The 18,822-nt window shown below is 40.9% G+C and overlaps 1 protein-coding gene across 10 annotated transcripts in view; it reads left to right on the top strand.

Annotated features, from left to right (window-relative positions):
• cdc42bpab (CDC42 binding protein kinase alpha (DMPK-like) b) overlaps positions 1-18,822 on the top strand; it is an 82,885-nt gene that overhangs the window by 39,889 nt on the left and 24,174 nt on the right. For 8 of the 10 annotated variants that reach the window (XM_028041049.1, XM_028041054.1, XM_028041053.1 and 5 more), the window contains exons 7-19: positions 9,908-10,001; positions 12,859-13,059; positions 13,153-13,291; positions 13,481-13,590; positions 13,688-13,767; positions 14,461-14,639; positions 14,734-14,856; positions 14,944-15,077; positions 15,771-15,892; positions 16,002-16,122; positions 17,213-17,323; positions 17,407-17,654; positions 17,739-17,753. In XM_028041049.1, coding sequence (XP_027896850.1) covers positions 9,908-10,001; positions 12,859-13,059; positions 13,153-13,291; positions 13,481-13,590; positions 13,688-13,767; positions 14,461-14,639; positions 14,734-14,856; positions 14,944-15,077; positions 15,771-15,892; positions 16,002-16,122; positions 17,213-17,323; positions 17,407-17,654; positions 17,739-17,753 — 1,677 coding nt within the window. The remainder of the gene's footprint in view (positions 1-9,907; positions 10,002-12,858; positions 13,060-13,152; positions 13,292-13,480; positions 13,591-13,687; positions 13,768-14,460; positions 14,640-14,733; positions 14,857-14,943; positions 15,078-15,770; positions 15,893-16,001; positions 16,123-17,212; positions 17,324-17,406; positions 17,655-17,738; positions 17,754-18,822) is intronic. The other 2 variants (XM_028041058.1, XM_028041052.1) reach the window with 1 other exon arrangement.

Raw genomic sequence — 18,822 nt, 5'->3', positions numbered from 1 at the left:
AACAATGACCAAGAAGAAATCCTTCAACAGCTAAAATCTGACACCAATCTGTTTTTATTTATATTTTGTGAAGAAGGAAGTTGCGATCAGTGTCTTCTTCAGATAATTCCATGTCACTTCCTTCAGTGATTCTTGATATAGCGCCACCACAGACAAGAAGGTGAACCGTTTTTTCAAAGGGTTTAGTTTGTTTGACACAGAGTAGTTAAAGAGAACCGCACCAGCTGAAAACGTAACAAGTGTTGCATAGTTAGTTATTAGGTGTGAAAGCACCTTAAAAACAACAATAGCTGCGTTTCCATTTACCATAACTGCACTTGTTCAGACTTCCGAAAATTAATTCCCTTAATTGAAACACGGCAAATTTCAAAATTTTGATAAAATGATTGTGTGGTAGGATGAAGTAGTTTTTTTCCCCCGTATTGAAATGGATGTATTTCAAAAAACTGCAATGGAAATACTGTTGAAGAAGACAACGGGAAGTAGTAGTAGCGGGATGATGGTAGAACATGTTTTTTAATGACTTATTTCGATCGCAGACTTATTCACATGAGCATATTTAATGGAAACACATCGATCGTGAAATTGTGTTTTTCGACACTGACGAAATATCGACAAATCTTTGCTTACATTTGTCATGGGACCGAAGCTACTATAAGCCTAAGAACTGTTCTCCTTCCTCTCTCCGTGAAGTAAGGTCACCCAGTTCCTGCCTCGTCTCTTTTGCTTAGCTGTTGATCTTATCGCATCTCAAGGTAGAGCTACTTCTCACTTGACAAACAAAATGCCTCAAAGCTCACTGTTGACACGGCACAGCAAGGGAAACTACTGTTTTCCTGTCTGACGTGGGCGCCAAAAGAATTTTCTTTCCAGCCGACTAAAGATTCCCCTTGGGAGCAGGATATGAGGCTCTTCCAGACAGGAAGTAGTCACATGGGCACGTTAACATAATTACAGCTTTACTTTCGCCGGGGGCCCGTCACAGCACAAACGAGCGAGAGAATGATGGATAGACGGAGGGAATAATGTGAGATGATTAGAAAAGAAGGGAGGGTCAGAAAGAGGCAAAGATAAAGCTCGGCGGCTCGGTATGATGGGTGTGTCCAGGTTTTTTTTTTGTTTGTTTGTTTTCTTGTCTGTAATACACCACCGCTCACTCAGACACACTGGGTGACAATGACAGAGTCAAAGACGCATGTAAATATAAATGTATGGAAAGAAAGGGAGCCAATAGCGGCGAGCGGGAGCCACTAATTGCATGGTGTTGCTTGGGGCCGCGGGTTGGGGTTGGTGGATGGAAAGAAGAAGGGACGGGGAGGAGGGGGCCTTGCCGTTTCTCTTTTGGTCTGCCTGTGGACACTTTGAGACACTAATGACCGGCTTTAGAGGTGTGTGGGTGGAGGTTTGGTTGCTGTCACCAGCAACCCTCCCCCCAACCCTTCCTTTGCTCTCATTTACACACACACAACTCTCGTGGGAGTTTTTGGTGCTGACTTTTGGAGAGGGTGGAGACGGCCGGGCAGGTCCCCCGAGGAGGGAGGGGAGGAGGGTGTGTCCTGCTGGCTACCACCGTTTGATGACTCTGTGGGTGTGGGGGTGTGCGTGCGCGTGGGCGTGTGTGTGTTAGCATGCGAATCCGGATGTGTGTTTATCTCATTGCTATATTCTGTGTCGTGCTGCTCTGACCCCTGGACGGTTATGTGTTTTAATGGTTTTTAATTGAAAATATGGAATAGTGGATTTAGCTGTGGTTGCTAGCATACATGATGCATTTCTCTTATACACACACCTGGTATGATAAGTCAAGTGTATTTATATTGCACATTTCAGCAACAAGGTAGCTCAAATTGTTTTACATCATAAACACGTCATACAGTCACCAATTGTGAAACAAGCAACAAACACTAGAGGTGGTTAAATTTTATCACAATATTTTGTGGTATTTTGTGGTACGATAATGATAAAAGTCACAATGAGAACCATTTATTTCTTCTCTTTTAGGTAATTGTATAGTATCACTGCCCCACAAACACAAATACTGCTGTTGAGAAACATTCCCATTTATAATGCGGTTCTTCAGGACTCCAGGCACATAAAGTAGTGATTTGTTTTGTTAAACTCCACACAGTAACTATACTTAATCATATTTTCAAATTTGATATTCATTGAACAAACAGTGAAAAAAAAAAAGTAAATTTAAAAATCCAGACAATATTGACAGTTTGTTGGTTTTTAAAAAATATCTTTAATTGGAATTTACCACAACAACAATAAATCAGAATTCTTATCATGACAAGAAATTTATCATGATAAACGATACGATAAATACCCATCCCAAACAAACATTTAGTCAAATTCCATCATCAAAATCATCAAACATGTTCATCGATGCTCCACTAACTTCTAATCAAAATCAACTGTAAACCAGCTTAGCCTTGTTTTAATGTAACTCAGTGCTTCAGAGGTTTTACAGTTTTCTGGAAGTTCGTTCCAGATGTAAGGAGCATAGAAACTGCATGCTGCTTCTGCATGTTTGCTCCTGGGCCTGGAGATTAGAGCCAGAAGACCTGATGTAGTTTAGCATCATGAACCTTACAGGCTGTAGGTCAGACCACTGAGGGTGACACATTACCACTCCAATGCTTGAGCCACAGATGCCCACTTTAAAGACCCCTAGAGGCACATGCTGCTTTCTATTAATGCTGACGACATCAATACCTTTTCTTAATGACATTGTTGGCCTCATCTGGCAGTTTTTTCTTTTTTAAATGACCACTACTACAAATAGACAGGGACCAGATTGATGATATTCCAGTGTATGAATTTCAGTTTATGGTAACAGCATCACAGTTGTCATTCCAGTGTCATTTGTGCAATATAATGTGCAAAGGATGGCCAATAGCCAATCAGCCTTTTCAGCATCAGTTTCAGGTTTCGCCACCATGCCTTATAGCTGATTAAATATAATAAACAGTGGAGGGAAAGGACCAAATGAGAACAGCTCGAGAGGAAACTGCAGATGAAACAGTAAAGGTCACCAGTTTGGCTGCATTTCAGATATTGAAAACCCAAAACTAATCGATAATTGTCGACTCATACGAAGCCCTTATCAGATAGTGATAGATCCAGTCCTAGGCATTTCGCAATAAATCCATTAATCGCATAATAAATTAAAACAAACTCAGTAATTTCCATTTTCATAATTTATCATTTTTCTCTTTTCTGTCTCTTTCTAACAAAAAAATATCTTTAATGTTTCTGACCAAGAAAGTCCACGTGTTTAAATTTTTTTAAAATTAGTTTCAGTTTTCTAATTTAATTTTAATTGGCTGTTGAACTCCAGATTGCACCAACTTAACAAATTAAAGTTGTGTTGTAATTACATGTTTGGCCAAGCTTGTAAAGCTATTGGTGTATTTAAGTGTGATGTACTGGTGCAGAGTTATCAAATACATTTGTAATTAAGAACATTTATGTCTGTATTATTTTTAAAAAAGAAACATTTTAAGTCAATACAGCACTGTTTTTCTGTATCGGATTGGTATTGTCCGATATTAAACCTCAGATATCTGCATCAATATCGGAAGTGAAAAAAGTGGATGAGTGCATTCCTTGTCCTGACATCTTATTAAAAGCATTTTAGTAAGTAAGATTAGCATCGCTAATTACCTCATATGTATCAGTCGGCACCATTACAGGAGTTGTTATGATTATGACTGAGGGAATCTTGAGTACTTCAGTTACAGCAAACAATGTAGGTTGTTCAGTTGGTTTAATTTAAAAATGGGTCAATCATGAACAACTGAATGAAACTGGATTATTTGTCAACTTCTCTTATACAAACAAAACTATCTAAACCTTTTGTGTTCGTTTTTTTCTTAGCTTCCCAAAATGTCAGCCTAATGAAAACAAATTCTTTCCTTCCTGTTGACACTGATGAAGTTGAGAGGAGACCAGATGAAAGAAATGAGGAGCAAAAACAGCCTCGAGGCCCATCTTCTGTCTCCTTCGGTTGAATCCCATGAGAGTCGGATGCAGAGGGGTGTGTGTGTGTGTGTGTGTGTGTGTGTGTGAGTGCCTGCCTTCATTTGTTCAGTGGTCAGTGGTCTGCGTGGCCTCCCAGAGGACCCTGACAAATGTTTCAATGGGCCATGTCAGCATGGCTTTGTGCTGCCTAGCACCACATCTGTCTGCTCCAACACTGATGCTCAGAGTCTGATTGGAGAGGCGGGTGGGGAAGGGTGCTGGGATGGGGATGGGGGAGAAGCATCAGGCTGTAAAGAGAAAGCTGTGGAGCTCTGTTGTAATGACCAAGGAACCAAACACACATGAAAAACTCTGTTGTGTGTTTAAAGAAAAGCTACGTTAACTTTAATGTAACGTCTGGTCCAGATCTGTGCGATGGCCGATGCGTTTGCTCATGCGCGCCCTATTGATCATGGTCTTTGTCTGCTTTCCTATTGATCAGAGCCATGTGCTTCCTTAGAACCTGCTGGTCATACTCAATCATTGCTGGTGAAAGGGTCTCTGTCATGTTAGCTTGCATTTGAATAGAGTCCAACGTTCCACTAGTTCTGAATGTGCTAGCCACATAGCCTCCTCTGGGGAAATGTTACTCTACATCAACATGCATCAATTCATGAACTCCTCTTGCATCATTCAGAAACTGATGTAATAATCAGTGGTGGGACTTGATTAAAATGTTTAATTGAATTAATTGCAGGGTCTGTAGTTGAAAGACACATACATTGGCAAAATAAGCAACATTTTCAATTTAAAGACCCTTTTTTGTTGCTAAATTATTGAATAACTAAAAACACAAGCTCATCAGCAAGGATGTTTATTGTTTTAGTGTTTTATTAAGGTTATTCAACCATCAGATTAGTGCAAAGTGCTATTCTAGAAGTTCTGTTTTCCAGTATTTCAGGGACCTGATCACTCATAGAACTTCTTTAGAAAGGTGAACTGTAGTCGTTGACATTAGCGTTGTGCTGCTGCAACATGTTTAGCATAAAGATGCTATTTCAGGTTCGAGTAGCGTTGCTAATAGGCTAACTCTATTTAGCACAATTTGAACACAACAATAGTCTTTTCCAGCATCTAATCAGTTTGTTTTTTTTAAGCAAAAATGAACCCACAGTGGGCCAGGAGAAGCGACTTTGTCATTCGTTGCTGTTTGTAGTTGTAACTTGTGCGTCAGATTTGTGGGTTTACCGGAAACATGCAGATACAAAGGTTCCAGCTCAGGACTTTTGTATCCAGTTAAGGACGGCCATCACCGTCTAACAAAACTCTTTGCATCATTTTAAATCAAACGTTACACCTCAGGAATCACTTGACGGAAAATTTGAGCATAAACAATTGGTGTAATTAGTTTGTGTCATGTCTTTGAAGAGATTACCTTTTCTTGTGATTTAAAAAACAAATTTTATTCTTTCATAGTTTTCTTTTACTTTTCCAATTGTTAATTTCATATCTTTTATGTCCTAGAGAATGAATGGCTTGTCAGCCATCCGTGTTTTCACCTGGAGATTCTATTTGGGGCGTGCTGTGGTGGCGCAGGGGGTTAGCACGCCCCACATTTGGAGGCCTTAGACCTGCTGACGTCGCGGGTTCGACTCCCGGTTCCGACGACCTTTGCCGCATGTCCTCCTTCAAAATGGCGCCGGCTTAGCTGGCTGCCTGCAGACGCAGCTCCTGTCGTCTGTGTGTTAATCTGTGTATAAAAAATTCTTGCTGTAACTGCGAAATAATTTCCCTGCTGGGATGAATAAAGTAATTCTATCTGGTGTGACACCAGCTCCTCACGTCATGAATTAGCTGGAATCCCGTTAGCGCGTAGCCGCCTTTGCAGGTCCTCCAGTTGCTGGCGTGCGCAAAGCGTGAGGCGCCATCCAGATGGCCCTCCCAGATGGATGTTGCGGTCTTAGCAGAGATTACCTTCCTCTATTCCAGTCCCTGCGACACTCCTTAAGACTGCTGGAGCCCCGTGACACACTAGCCCAATTACTGTGCTACTTCACCTAGCATTGGAATCACAGCTATTCTGCTTTGCTCACTACTGGAAAGCAGCTAATCTGCTGTCAGCCTACATCTGTTAATACATTTGTGTGGCCAGTTGATTGATTAATAATTAGGCAAATCTGAGGCAAGGAAACTGATGAGTTGAGTAGCAGTGGGACGACATGGGCTAGCGCTAAGTGGTTTATCAGTAACAGACTCCATCCTCTGTACCATTGATACGGCAAGCTAAGGTCAACTCATGCTGTCTGCTCTTTGGCAGAGCAGAGGTCTTAGGAGTAGATTAACACACTCCAGCTACCGGAACACCCCCACACATGCATACACACACTCGTGCAACCCCCCCCCCGCAGAGCCACGCGCTAGTTGTTTGGTCCAAGTGTTACGGTTATGATTTGTGAGGTTCTGGAGTAAAGAAAATGTTGGTTTCTAACATTTAGATGAATGTCATGAAATTTGGCAACAGTGAAGCTTAGATGTTAAAAGGTCCCTTAGAGATCTCCAGATTCATATTTTCTGTATCATGAAGATATTTTATGATTCAACAGTGTACTTGTAGTGATAAGAAAGAAAAATAAAAATAGAAGTTGTGTGTAATGTTTTTCCATCAAACGAGGTTTGGTTGCTCCAGACTTGAATGCTTTCCAGTGTAGTTTGTGGTTTTCATTTAAAATTAGATGTCTACTGTGGCCGATGACACATTTGTGACAGTCAGGCTCATCTCTAAAAGCTTTCTACTGTATTGTAGATTCAGGTTTAATGGAAACAAGTGTGGGGTTTACATAATTGTCATCTCTCGTGTCACTTTAACCTGTGGTTTTCTGCACCGAGGTTTTAGTGTCGGGAATGGCGAGTCCATCCAGCTGCTCCCGACCCACAAAATGCGAGCATTAACACTGGCAGAAAATGACGGGGGCTTCACATGTGGCTTTGTAGAGACCTCGGTTGACATCAGAGCAGTTTTTGAAAGTCTGTCGCTGCTGTAAGATGGAAAATCTCCCTGGTGTGGGCAAGACTTGCATCACTGGGGAACTTAAACTAATATAAGGGCGCCTCGTTGGCTTTAACTGTTTACTTCCTGGTGTTTGGTAACAGAGCTATATTCAGCTTGATTTAGTCACTTATTGCGAAATTTATTAGACCAAATCATCCAAATCTGTTTTTTTTTTGTTTTTTTTAATTTCAAAATAGTTTTTGTGTTTTTAACTGACTCATCATGCCTAATTTTCTTAGAGGTGAAAAAACATTTTGCTTAAGGCCTGTGAATCAGTTTCTTAGTCGAGGATTATCCATTTCATTGACAATTACAAAGCAAAATAATCATACCATTTATGGTTGCGAATATGTCGTCATCTCAGTCAGTGGGTGTAGTAAAAATATCGCAGGAGGCTTTCTGGAAAACACTGTTGACTGATTTAGTCCACTTTAGATGCAGAACATTACTGTAACAGTCAATGTTTTGGATGAATAAATAACAGGCTCTGGCTTTTTCATCCAGTTTACACTCTCAGTGTAAAGTGTTTGTTTTGCTTCAGTTTCCACATGAGATTCAGTTTCATTTAGTAAATGGGGAACAAAGTGTGAAGAAAATCCAATATTTCTCAACAGAATCCTCATTGCTTGATATTCTAATATTATGCAGCTGTAAAAAAAATATTCTCAGATGTCAAATTTAATTAGTTTTACTGTTTGTTAATTTGTACTTTTTGTATTATGGCCTGCTGACAGAAACCACGTCCTGTAGCCTCATCTCCACCTTTCCTTTCAGTAGATTACAGAGAAGCGTTATAAATCAGGGTTCGTCAAAGCAGGAGTGAATGTCTCTAGGCATTAGTTGGCGGGTGTTAGTTGGCGTGCGGCCGGAGCCAATCACAACAGCAAAAGTTGACATGAGTTGGGAGCCGGGCTGGTTGACTGTGTTCTTGTTTCAAGCTTTAGGTTTGCTATTTTAAGCGGGAACACGCTTGAGTCACTGGACAGAAACACTCACGCCCATGATGAAACAAAATGAGTGGGCGATTAGCATAACTGGGGATGTTTGAGCTTTGCTTTGTGCTGTGTGTTATAAAATATTGTTCTAACACACACTCCTTTGTAGAAAGCTTTCATGACAAGGACAGACTATATTTAGTCTGGTTAGTGGGACACTGTGGTGTTTCTGTTTTATAGCAGTCTAGGGCTCAATTAAAGTCACCCCTATATTTCATATTTGATGTCCTGTCCCTTGTTCTCTACACACCTGACTCCTTAAGCCTCTTGGCACCTAGAAATGGCATCATTAAAGTGGCTGTTTGTAACTTCTACAAAAATGTGTATTTTCCATATGTGTTAAAACTGTCACCATGTCCTGACTGTGTAACACGACACATGTAATCTGTGTAAAGATCAATCTCCTCTGCCTCCTCCCAGTGCTACTATTATAGTATAGTCTTATTATAATGCACCGCTCTCACTCAAAAGCAACCAATCAGAGCCAGGAGGAGGGTGTTAGTGCTGTCAATCATTCCAGTGTACGCAACGTAACTAGCTGTTACAGAAAAACTATTTATTTACTGTTATGCTAACTATCCTTAGCATTCATGGCAGGATCGGTTGTGGGGAACGCAGTAGCGTAACAGAGAGCAAGGGGAGGATGTGAGCAGCGAGTACACAAGCTTGATTGACAGTGATAAGGTCTGCCAATGGGCTCTGACTGGTTGTTTCCTGTTAGCACTGGGAGAAGACAGACAAGCTGAATTTTTCCATAAACGTTACGTACCAGTTTGATGCCCTTCTGCTTTGTTGGGACAATTTTGAGAAAACAAACTTTAATTTAGTGGGATCAAACTTCAGTGTAAAGAAATATTATTTTTTCCCCATCAAATCTACTGTAGCAACATTTCTGAAACCCCTAAGAGTTTAATGTTAAAGTAGCTGAAGCTTTTTCAATGTGTACATTGAAGTTGATCAGAGTGCTGGAAAATCTTTAGTCAGTAACTCAATACTTTTTGTTTTCCTTGGATATAAATAGAACGTGACACAGAGGTGTTTCTTCAAAAGGAGAAGAAATTTTGAATAAACTAAAGATAGAAGTGTTTTTGTCTTGTTCAGACTAAAATCCCGTCTGGAACTTGATGTCTTTTCAGAAATCAGCGACTTGGAGGATTTAACTAAATGACTCTGGGATCAAAGGGAAATAAATGTCGGTCTCATGATTTGGTTTAAGTGTGAAAATGTGAAACGGTGAGGGCAGGGTGAAAGCTGCTGATTGATATAAAAAAATGTTCAGCCAGTTTAGGTGCTGGAGAAGGGAAAAGAAAACTTGTATCCTAAGGTAGAATTATTTTCTGCTGACTGGAATCAAACCACAGGCTGTATGTGAAAATGTAAACTCACCATCAGCAGTATTAATGCAGAACAGATGCAGGGAACACGAAAGCGTACAGAAACTACCAACCTCCTTTTTTCCACAAAAACACAGCAGGAAAAGGAATAATGCAGTAGGTTGGTTTATCTTTCTTTTATCTGTGTGTAAAGCTAATTCCCAAATCATACACTCAATTCATTTTTCCTCTGTTTTCTTCTTTCTTGTGGTCAATTTCAACTTATCCTACTGCTGATAAATGGAGCCAAAGGAAAATTACACTTAATTCAATCACAGAACTGAGCTGAATTATTATCTGCCGTATTTACAGGCAAATCAAGACTGCTCGAATTCCTGATGAGAACCGATCGCAGCTCCCAAGGAATACGAAATGATGAAGTGTGTGTTTTTTGGATGTCCTAAAAGGTGTTTTGATTGGAAGGCGTCTGCTTTCCTTCGTCATTTTCAGGAACCGCTCACTCAGTTTGACTTTTTTCCCCCTCTCTTTCTTTTCCTCCCTTTATCCCCTCTTTCTCTTTTCAGGGACATCAAGCCTGACAACATTCTGCTGGATATGAACGGCCACATCCGCCTGGCTGACTTCGGCTCCTGCCTCAAGCTCATGGAGGATGGGACGGTAGGTTTTGACTGCGCCGCCGCCACTGCTGCTGTTGTTCCTCCTGGTCCAAAGCAAATAATACCAGAGTTTTACTAACCTCACTGCCTTAACCCCGGGGGTCTCCCATGAGGAGCGTGCGGTTCGGCTGCTTGGCCTGGCTCTGCGATTCAGACGATTCTCCTGATGTTACAGGAAGGAAAACTGAAGGGATGAAATGAAAGATTACAGAGCGGAAAATGCTAATAATAAGGGCGACTGCTCCAAGTCTGAAAGTAGGATGAAAGTGATGCAGACTCCAGTTACCCCCCAAAAAAATTACATTCCTTGTTTTAATCAGTTACATTCATTCATTTAAATGGTGTTTTTTACTAAATGGCACAGAGAGATGTGTTTATGTTTAAGAAAATGCGAGAACATGAGGAGAGGAAACAGAACTGCTACGTCTTCACCCACTTCAAAATAAGAGCATGAATATAACCATCCAACTATTTGAAGAGTTCTTGACAGTCGATGACCAAAACTTCAACACTGACGTCGAACTTAATTCAACTGAAAGTTTGCAGAACAGCAAAGCAAAGTAGCACTTTAGAATTTATCTGGAGGAATTAGTGTAGAGGACGTTAAATGCATGAAATGTTTTCAAAATTAGCAAAAAACAATAAAGCTTCAAATGAAAGATTAGCTCCCTGATTAGCGGTTTTGTGCCCACTTCTATCTAAATGCATAGGCCATTCAGTGCCTTGTAATCTAATATGATTTTCAAATGGATTCCTTTACAGTCAACAAATAAAAGCAGTGATTTAAAGACTGGTGAAAAATCAGTCATTTTCCAGCTGCCTGATGGTTTTAACTTTTTTACTGAGACTGGCTTGAATAAAGACGACCAGAATAATATCAGAATTAAAGGTTCCTAGTCAAAACATGGCACAGATCGCTAGTGTGTGGTTGTAAGAAGGTTGTAGACTGATTTAATCCATCTAAGTTGGTTTGGTTTGTGGCCTTTAGCCTTACCATGTATAATTATCCCAATCTTTAACCTTGCATTTCACGTAGAAAAAATGAATGACGCATGTTTTTTCTGCATTGAGCTGAGAAACATTGTGATCCATTTTATGAATTGTGAGGTTGTCATCAGCATATGATTAATATTGAGATGTTTTAGTGCCCTAAGGAACCCCATGTGATATTTGTTTGCCAAATGACAAAAAGTGGCTTTAGTTTGACGTGTGAACACAAACAGATGAGCCTTAAAGTAAAGGTACAACAATGTAAAGTGTAACGTAAAAAGAAGGCAGTGTTTGTAAGGCAGAAACATATTTCAAGTATTAAACATAGCTGCTTTTTTGACTTTATATCTGTGCAAAGATTGGTTTTTCCATCTTACAACATTCAGAAGGCATGGAGATGAGAACCTCCTCCTCCACTAACCACTAGCCTTTCCAGTGAGTACTGCTTAGTAACATGACGCATGTTTTTTTTTTGTAGCCTAAAGCAGTTTGATAAGCGTCAATACAGCAGACAAACTGAGAAATAACCTTTGTAATTAAGCCTCGAAGCGTTCATGCATCACTCTGTACTTGTATAATGCAAAACACCTAAGAGGATCCTCTCTCAACAGGAGCATGAATGTTGGGTGAATGCAATAATGCTATGAGCAAATATACTACATATTTTAAACAAAACCAGGATAATATTGATTAAAAATGAGAAATTTGAGCACAACAGCGGTCCTAAAGTTTTACATCCATTTTTACAGCGTTCTGACAGCTTGAAGGGAGGAATCTGTGTAGGAGTTGTGTGGTTTTGCTGTAAATGTTGCCGAGCAGCTTGGCTAACGGTTTCAGAAAGTTCATTTAGTCGGTCTGAAGAGCTTCTGACGATGATCACAGCTCTGCTCCTGCACTGAATCCTGAACCAAGAGTTAGGACACTGCAGTGAGCCTCTCCTGTCTGCCATGCTACTGCTGAGCCACCACTTTTAGTCATAGTTAATACTAGTGAACCAATCAATAAACCAAGTTTATTTGTATAGCACATTTCAGCAACAATGCAGTTCAAAGTGCTTCACATTATAAAAACACAGAAATGCAAACTCATAACAGACACCACTCAGTCAAAAATGTAGAGAAACAGCTACAAACGTTACATCATCAAATCATCAATGCACATCAAATATGTCGGTCAGTGTTTCCTTTATTATGACTCAAAAGCAGCTCTATAAACTCTAGTGAATGATGTGACTGCAATCAGACTCCTATGTGAACGGTTTACTGTGTGCAGAATAAGAACGCAGACATCACACATCAGCACGCTGTTTACTGAAGTAACAACGGATGCTGACGTTTACGGATTCATGTTAAAGTTTAGTCAGCAACAGGAGCCGACAGAATTGTCACAAAATCATAAGAAGGCAAACGAAGATAATAAAAAAAATAGCCCAACTAATAGCAATGGTCTTTTGTGGAGAATTGACTGCAACTTCTGTAGAGAAGTGTGTTTGGGTGTGTAGTTGGAGCTAAGAGTGGTGGGACTGTGATGTGAGGCTTCACTGACTTCTTCTGCTGCAGAATTACGACATTAATGACATAAGGTCTAATGAAACTGAACATGACCGTTCTGATTGCAGACGCTCTGAAAACTACAAACTATGCATCTGTTTTAGTACCACATACAGAAATAGAGGAAATCAGATGTTTTTGTAAAAGATTGGAATTGTGCCATTCGGACTGTGGTGAAAAAGTCAGATATGTGTCACATCTGAGCAGAAAAATCAGATTTGTGTGATTGTAGGGTGTGTTTATGTTTACGCTCTCTCTGCCGCGTTCCGTTCAGTGGATTCCTTGGATCCTAAGTGGTGTTTTGCTTTCCACTGCCAGGTCCAGTCCTCTGTGGCAGTAGGAACTCCAGATTACATTTCCCCCGAGATCCTCCAGGCGATGGAAGACGGGAAGGGCAAGTATGGACCCGAGTGCGACTGGTGGTCCCTGGGCGTCTGCATGTACGAGATGCTGTACGGGGAGACTCCTTTCTATGCAGAATCCCTGGTGGAAACCTACGGGAAAATCATGAACCACAAGGTGAGCCGACTGGAGTTCAGCGCCACCGGCCGGCGGGTTTTGTTTGTTGTTTTCTCACACTCTCAGCTGTCTGATGTCATTTCCTTTTAACAGGAGCGATTCCAGTTCCCACAGCAGATAACAGACGTGTCGGAGGAAGCGAAAGATCTGATTCGCCGCCTCATTTGCAGTCGGGAACACAGGCTGGGTCAAAACGGCATCGAGGACTTCAAACAGCACCCGTTTTTCACTGGTACACACAGAGTGCTTCCTCATCCTGATACTCAGTGTGAATATAAATACATACCTGACATCACTTATACCTCAATAGAATGAATTATAATAGCAAGTTATTATTATTATTATAGCATTTTAATCAGAATTCATTGTGTCATTGTGTGGTGTTCTTAATTGTACCAACTCGTGTTGTTGCTGCTTTCAGGCATAGACTGGGACAACATTCGTACTTGTGAGGCCCCTTACATCCCAGAAGTCAGCAGTCCTACAGATACCTCTAACTTTGACGTAGACGACGACTGTCTAAAGAATTCGGTAAGGTCTTATTTAGTAAAACATGTGACCCTATATGCAGTATTTGTTATATTTTGTAAAGAATCACCTATTTCTCCTGTTGTTTCCTGACTTTCAGGAGACTATGCCTCCTCCCTCTCATACTGCCTTCTCTGGCCATCACCTGCCGTTTGTGGGTTTCACCTATACAAGTAAATGGTAAGTGTAATCCTCTGAATCACTCCCAGAATCAGGCTGTGGTGATGTGTGTGTTTTTGAGGAGTTGGTCCTGAACTGAAGTGGAAAGTGTGTTCCTGTTAAAATAAAAGTTGTCTTTTTTTCTTAAATAAAAGGCTTATTTCTTGCTTTCTTTTTTCTGTTTATGTTTGTCTGTTTTTGTCTCCATCTTTATTTCTTTCTTTACGTCTGTCTTTGTCGTTAGCACTTTGTATTGCCTTGTTGCTGAAAATGTGCTATATAAATAAAATTACCGTTACCTTACATCTTTCTTTCCTTCTTATTTTTCTGTCCGTATTTCTTTCTTTGTCAGTCTTTTTCTTTTATTAAGTCTTTCTTTCTTACTGCCCTTTTTTAGTGTTTTTTCTCTATCCCTCTGTTCTTCTTTCCTTTCTTTGTTTTTCTTTCTTTCTCTCTTCCTTTCCTTCTGTTTATTCTCTAATCAGTCTTTCTGACGAGTATAACACACATTTGTTTTGGACATTATTAATTCTGATACGCCTAAATGAATGAATTAATCTTCCTAAACTGATAGTCCAGGAAAGAAGAGCGTTAGTCAGAGAACCAGGGTTACCGCCATGGTAACTCTGGAGGAGCTTTAAAGACCCACAGCTCAGGTGGGAGAATTTGGTGAAACCCTGCAAGTCTAATTTTCACCGTTTACTTACCTTGTAGTTCCCTATCGGACCGGGGCTGCCTCCGACAGCTGGCCGTGGATCCGGGCAAAGCAGGGCAGGGCCAGTTGGACCTGGAAGTCCAGCGCAGGCTGGAGGACAGCCTCGCCACCGAGGCCTACGAGAGAAGGATACGTCGCTTGGAGCAGGAGAAACTAGAGCTGAGTCGCAAACTGCAAGGTGAGCTTCTGCCGATGCCTCATCTGTTCTTAGTGTATGGTGGTGAATCCAACCTCCACTGGTCCAACAAACCCGGTCGTTCTCCCCTTTATAGAGTCGACTCAGGCTGTGCAGGCCCTGCAGCACCCAACAGGCGAGGGACCAGTCAGCTCCAACAAGGAAGTGGAGATCAGGAGCCTCAAGAGCGAGATCGACATTCTCAAGAAGCAGATTGCAGGTCAGGGTGTAAAAACAAACCGCCTCTATAGAAACCCATACTGAAAGTCGAACGTCATGTTCTCACTCAAACGCATCCCTGTATCAGACTCAGGCCAACTGGAGAAGCAGCTGGAGGACGTGACATCAGCACGCAGGGACCTGGAGGACTCGTCCAAACACATCAAGAGTCTGGAGAAGCAGATGAAAAGCCTCACACAGGAGAAGGACGACTTACAGAAGGTAAAACCACTCGTTTCTGCTGCTCGTCTGATTTTTGTTTCAGCTTTTTTGACCTATTTGCTAATGGAAGGTTTTTCCTTTAAGAATATTTTTACACTTTCGCTGCATCCGTAATCCAACTATACCAAATCTGTATAAACAGGGATCCTTAAAAAGGCTTAAAATGTTTTACACTAGTGTATCCAAAATGAAAGCCTGTAAATTTCACAAAATTTTTATTTAGCCTTAAATATGCTAATCACAAGTCTTAAAATCTTGCTGTGGTAGAACAATTTAGTCTGTAGTTTATTTTTCTGCTGGACTTTTCTGTTTGAGCCGCAAGCTGACATCTTAATTGCTAATTAGCTGCTAGCATACCTTTGCTAGCTAGTTAGGCTTTTTGCGTCCATCATCGGTAAGTGTAGATTTATCGGCAGTTGGCTAACCAATACGAGGCTAGCTGTGTTCTGTCCCAAAAAATCTGCAGGGAGTTCAGACTGTAGAGAACATTCCAAAATATGTAATTTTCTTCTCTAAATTTTTGTTGTGGTTCAGGTCTTAAATTTCATAAATAATGGTCTTTAAAAGTCTTAAATATGATTTTGTGAAACCTACAGAAACCCTGATGAAGAGGGCTTTTTTTGGTAAATGTTGAACTTCAAAGTTTTGTTGAGGATGTGAAATAATTCCTGTTTCTCTCTCCGCTCTGAGCAGGGCCTTGTGGAGGCGGCTGAGAAAATGAAGTCCCAGTCTAAAGAGCTGAAGGAGGCCCACAGCCAGAGGAACCTGGCCATGCAGGAGTTTTCTGAGCTCAATGAGAAGCTGACAGAGTTTAGGTAGAACCCTGCACCTTTGTGTTTTCCTGGACTGATTGTTCTGCCCGGAAACGGGTTATTTTGCCTGTGCATAAAACCAGCAACCTTTAGATTTAAACTGTCCTGGCAGGTCTGCAAAGCAGCGCCTGGTTCGCCAGCTGCGCGACAAGGAGGAGGAGATGGAGAGCCAGAATCAGAGGGTGGAGGCTCTCCGCCTTGAGGTGCGAAAGGCTGAGAGGGCCAAGAAGGAGGTAGAGTAGATTCCCTGTGTTTGGTAGCAACACCTTTCTCTGTCTGCACCTGCTGGTCAGTAAACACTTCAACCTCCGGTTAGCCTTCCACTTTTATTGCCTTTCCTCAGGTGCGAGGGGTGGCTTTCTTTTACTCTCTAGTTTCACTCCCAAGTCCCACCACCATCCGTAATCAGAAAAGCAGTAGAATATAGTCACCCAAAAATATATATATTTCATTTTATGTGTAGCATTGTTGTTTAGTTGTGCATGTTTTCTCATATGTCTCTAGGTTATTGATGTTTTCTCTCAAGGTTCCTAAGTGGTCTGGAAAGAATGTGGAGTTAAAGTATTTTCTAGGATTGGGGAAGTATGGAAAAAGAAAATGAAGCATAAAAAATGTATTTTCAGATGTGCATTTCCACCTATCCATCCATCTGTCCATCCGTTTATCCAAACTGCGCTTAAAGGGGCAGTAATATGTCAAATCGACTGTTTTGAGCTTTACATCATGTTATTTTCTCATCAAAAACGTACCTGGAGTGTTGCCTTGATTCTGTCATGTATGTTTGAGAAATCCTCAAACATGCATCCTTTAATCTCCCATGGCAACCATTCAGCTGTGCAAACCGTCTAGGTGGACCTACCCCTGGATTCGAGGAAAATGCTATTCCTTGAAAGCTGCAGTTTCCAACCTTTTTCCAATCAGTTCCTTCAGACTAGCCAGCAGCAATTAGCAAACACCTGGTGGAACTGAGTGAAACACTGGAAAAAATGTTGAGCGGTTAATACTGGAGCCATATTGCGATGACTTCCTGCAGGTGGAGTTTCAGAAAGAGTAGGAGCTTCTTAAAGAAACAGAGGCCCAATTTAAGGCGTTAAATTACAAAATCAAAGTTCTTTAGTTATATTTTATATATAAAATTTTTATAATAACTGAACGTGACACAGTTACTAGATAGTGCTATGAAATGGCACCATGCTCCAAGAAAACACATAGTACTGCCCCTTTAAGAAATTAGTTTTAATGATAAATGTGTAGGAATCATGTTCAGGAAATCATATTAGCTGAATGTTGGTCTCCAATCAGTCCGCGTTTGTCCGTCACCAGATGGAGGTTCAGGCTGAGGAGCAAGCCGCCGAGGCTCAGAAAGAGAAAAAGCTGAGAGAGCGCAACGAGCAGTACAGCCGCCAGCTGGAGGAGGAACTGGAAGGACTTAAGGTGAGGATGCAGCGCAGCACGTCTCATCCCAGGAATCTTGTTGCCGCTCTGTTTTTAAATCTCTGATCATTCCGGCTCTGCAGGTGAAGCAGGTTGGCTCTCCGGCCGCTCCGGCTTCAGCTGACCAGACGCAGGAGATGGGGCGTCTGCGAGCAGAGATGGAGAAGAAGACGCTGCTGTACGAGGAGGAGCTGGCGCGCAGAGAGGCTCAGCACAGCACCGAGCTCAAGGCGCTGCGCAAAGAGCTGAGGGACGCCGAGAGCCAGCAGCTCAACCTGCAGAAAGAGATCCTGATGCTGAAAGACAAACTGGACAAGATCCGCCGGGAGAGGTGAGACTGTCCCTCTGTCTCTGCTCTGGCTTATTAATCAGCTGTCTGATCTGATCAAGACTTTTTATTTTTGTTTTTTTACAGTGGTGATACTGTGAGGTAATTACAGAAACATGTCTAACATATCCAGATAAATAGCTGTGATGTATTTGCTGTAGTTTCCCCAGAGGTTCCTGTCCTGATCACTGTCTTTTCTCAGAGTTCTTGTATAGCTATATTTTAAGCATGTTGGATACGGAGGACCAAAAGGGACAAAATTAAATAAATATATCATTGAATCACTAATTAAGTATGAAAAGGAAATATATAAATTCTTAATTAAATGTTTAGTATGTCAATAAGTCATTAAAATTCAAATTTATCTTGGTAGATCTGTCAAACTCAACAAGTTCAGCCAAATTTTTTGAAAATCATCTACAGATGGTAGATATTCACAATCTTTTCCTTGGAGATGTTTTACAATTAACAGACTAGATGGAAAGTGGAATCATTTTAACAGAATCAGGCTGAACTAGTTGATCAGTTTTAGCCCCGCCCATAACCACGCCCCACAACTTTAATGGCGAGTTTGACAGATTGAATTATTTCATGGTGATGCTGCAGGAACCATGAAATAATTAAATACACAATTAGTTATGTTGATCCACTATAATAAGGTTGAATCTTATTGATTTTAATTACATATTTTATAAAATATGTAATAAATACATATTTTAAACCTTTAATTCACCATTTAATTATTTTACGGTATATTTAATAAATGATTTAACAATGTTATTTATTTAATTTTGTCCTTTTTGACGTTTCATAGTTAGATACGTGTATGAGCATTAATACCCTCACAGAGATGGCTGCCCTGATCTGATTTGTTGGCACAAATAATATCATTTTTATCTTCTCAAGGCTTCAGCAAACTGTTCAGCTGCTTCGGGCCCCAGAACTGATCTGGGGCCTCTGTGAGTCACATCACTGCTTTTTACTCTGCGCTCTGCGTGGGCTGGCAGGAGGTTTTCGCACTACGATAGCCTCCAGTAAAACTGCGGCACTATTGTGATATTTAGCCCAAGAAAAAGAATGATGATGGCTGTCCTTTTAGTTTCCACACTATGGCGTGTCTGTACATTTTGAAACTGGAAACATTTTCTGTAAATTCCTGTAAAACATAACC

This window comes from Xiphophorus couchianus, chromosome 15 (assembly GCF_001444195.1).
Source record: "Xiphophorus couchianus chromosome 15, X_couchianus-1.0, whole genome shotgun sequence".
Lineage (NCBI taxonomy): Eukaryota > Metazoa > Chordata > Actinopteri > Cyprinodontiformes > Poeciliidae > Xiphophorus > Xiphophorus couchianus.
This window is presented reverse-complemented; position numbering and strand designations above follow the sequence as displayed.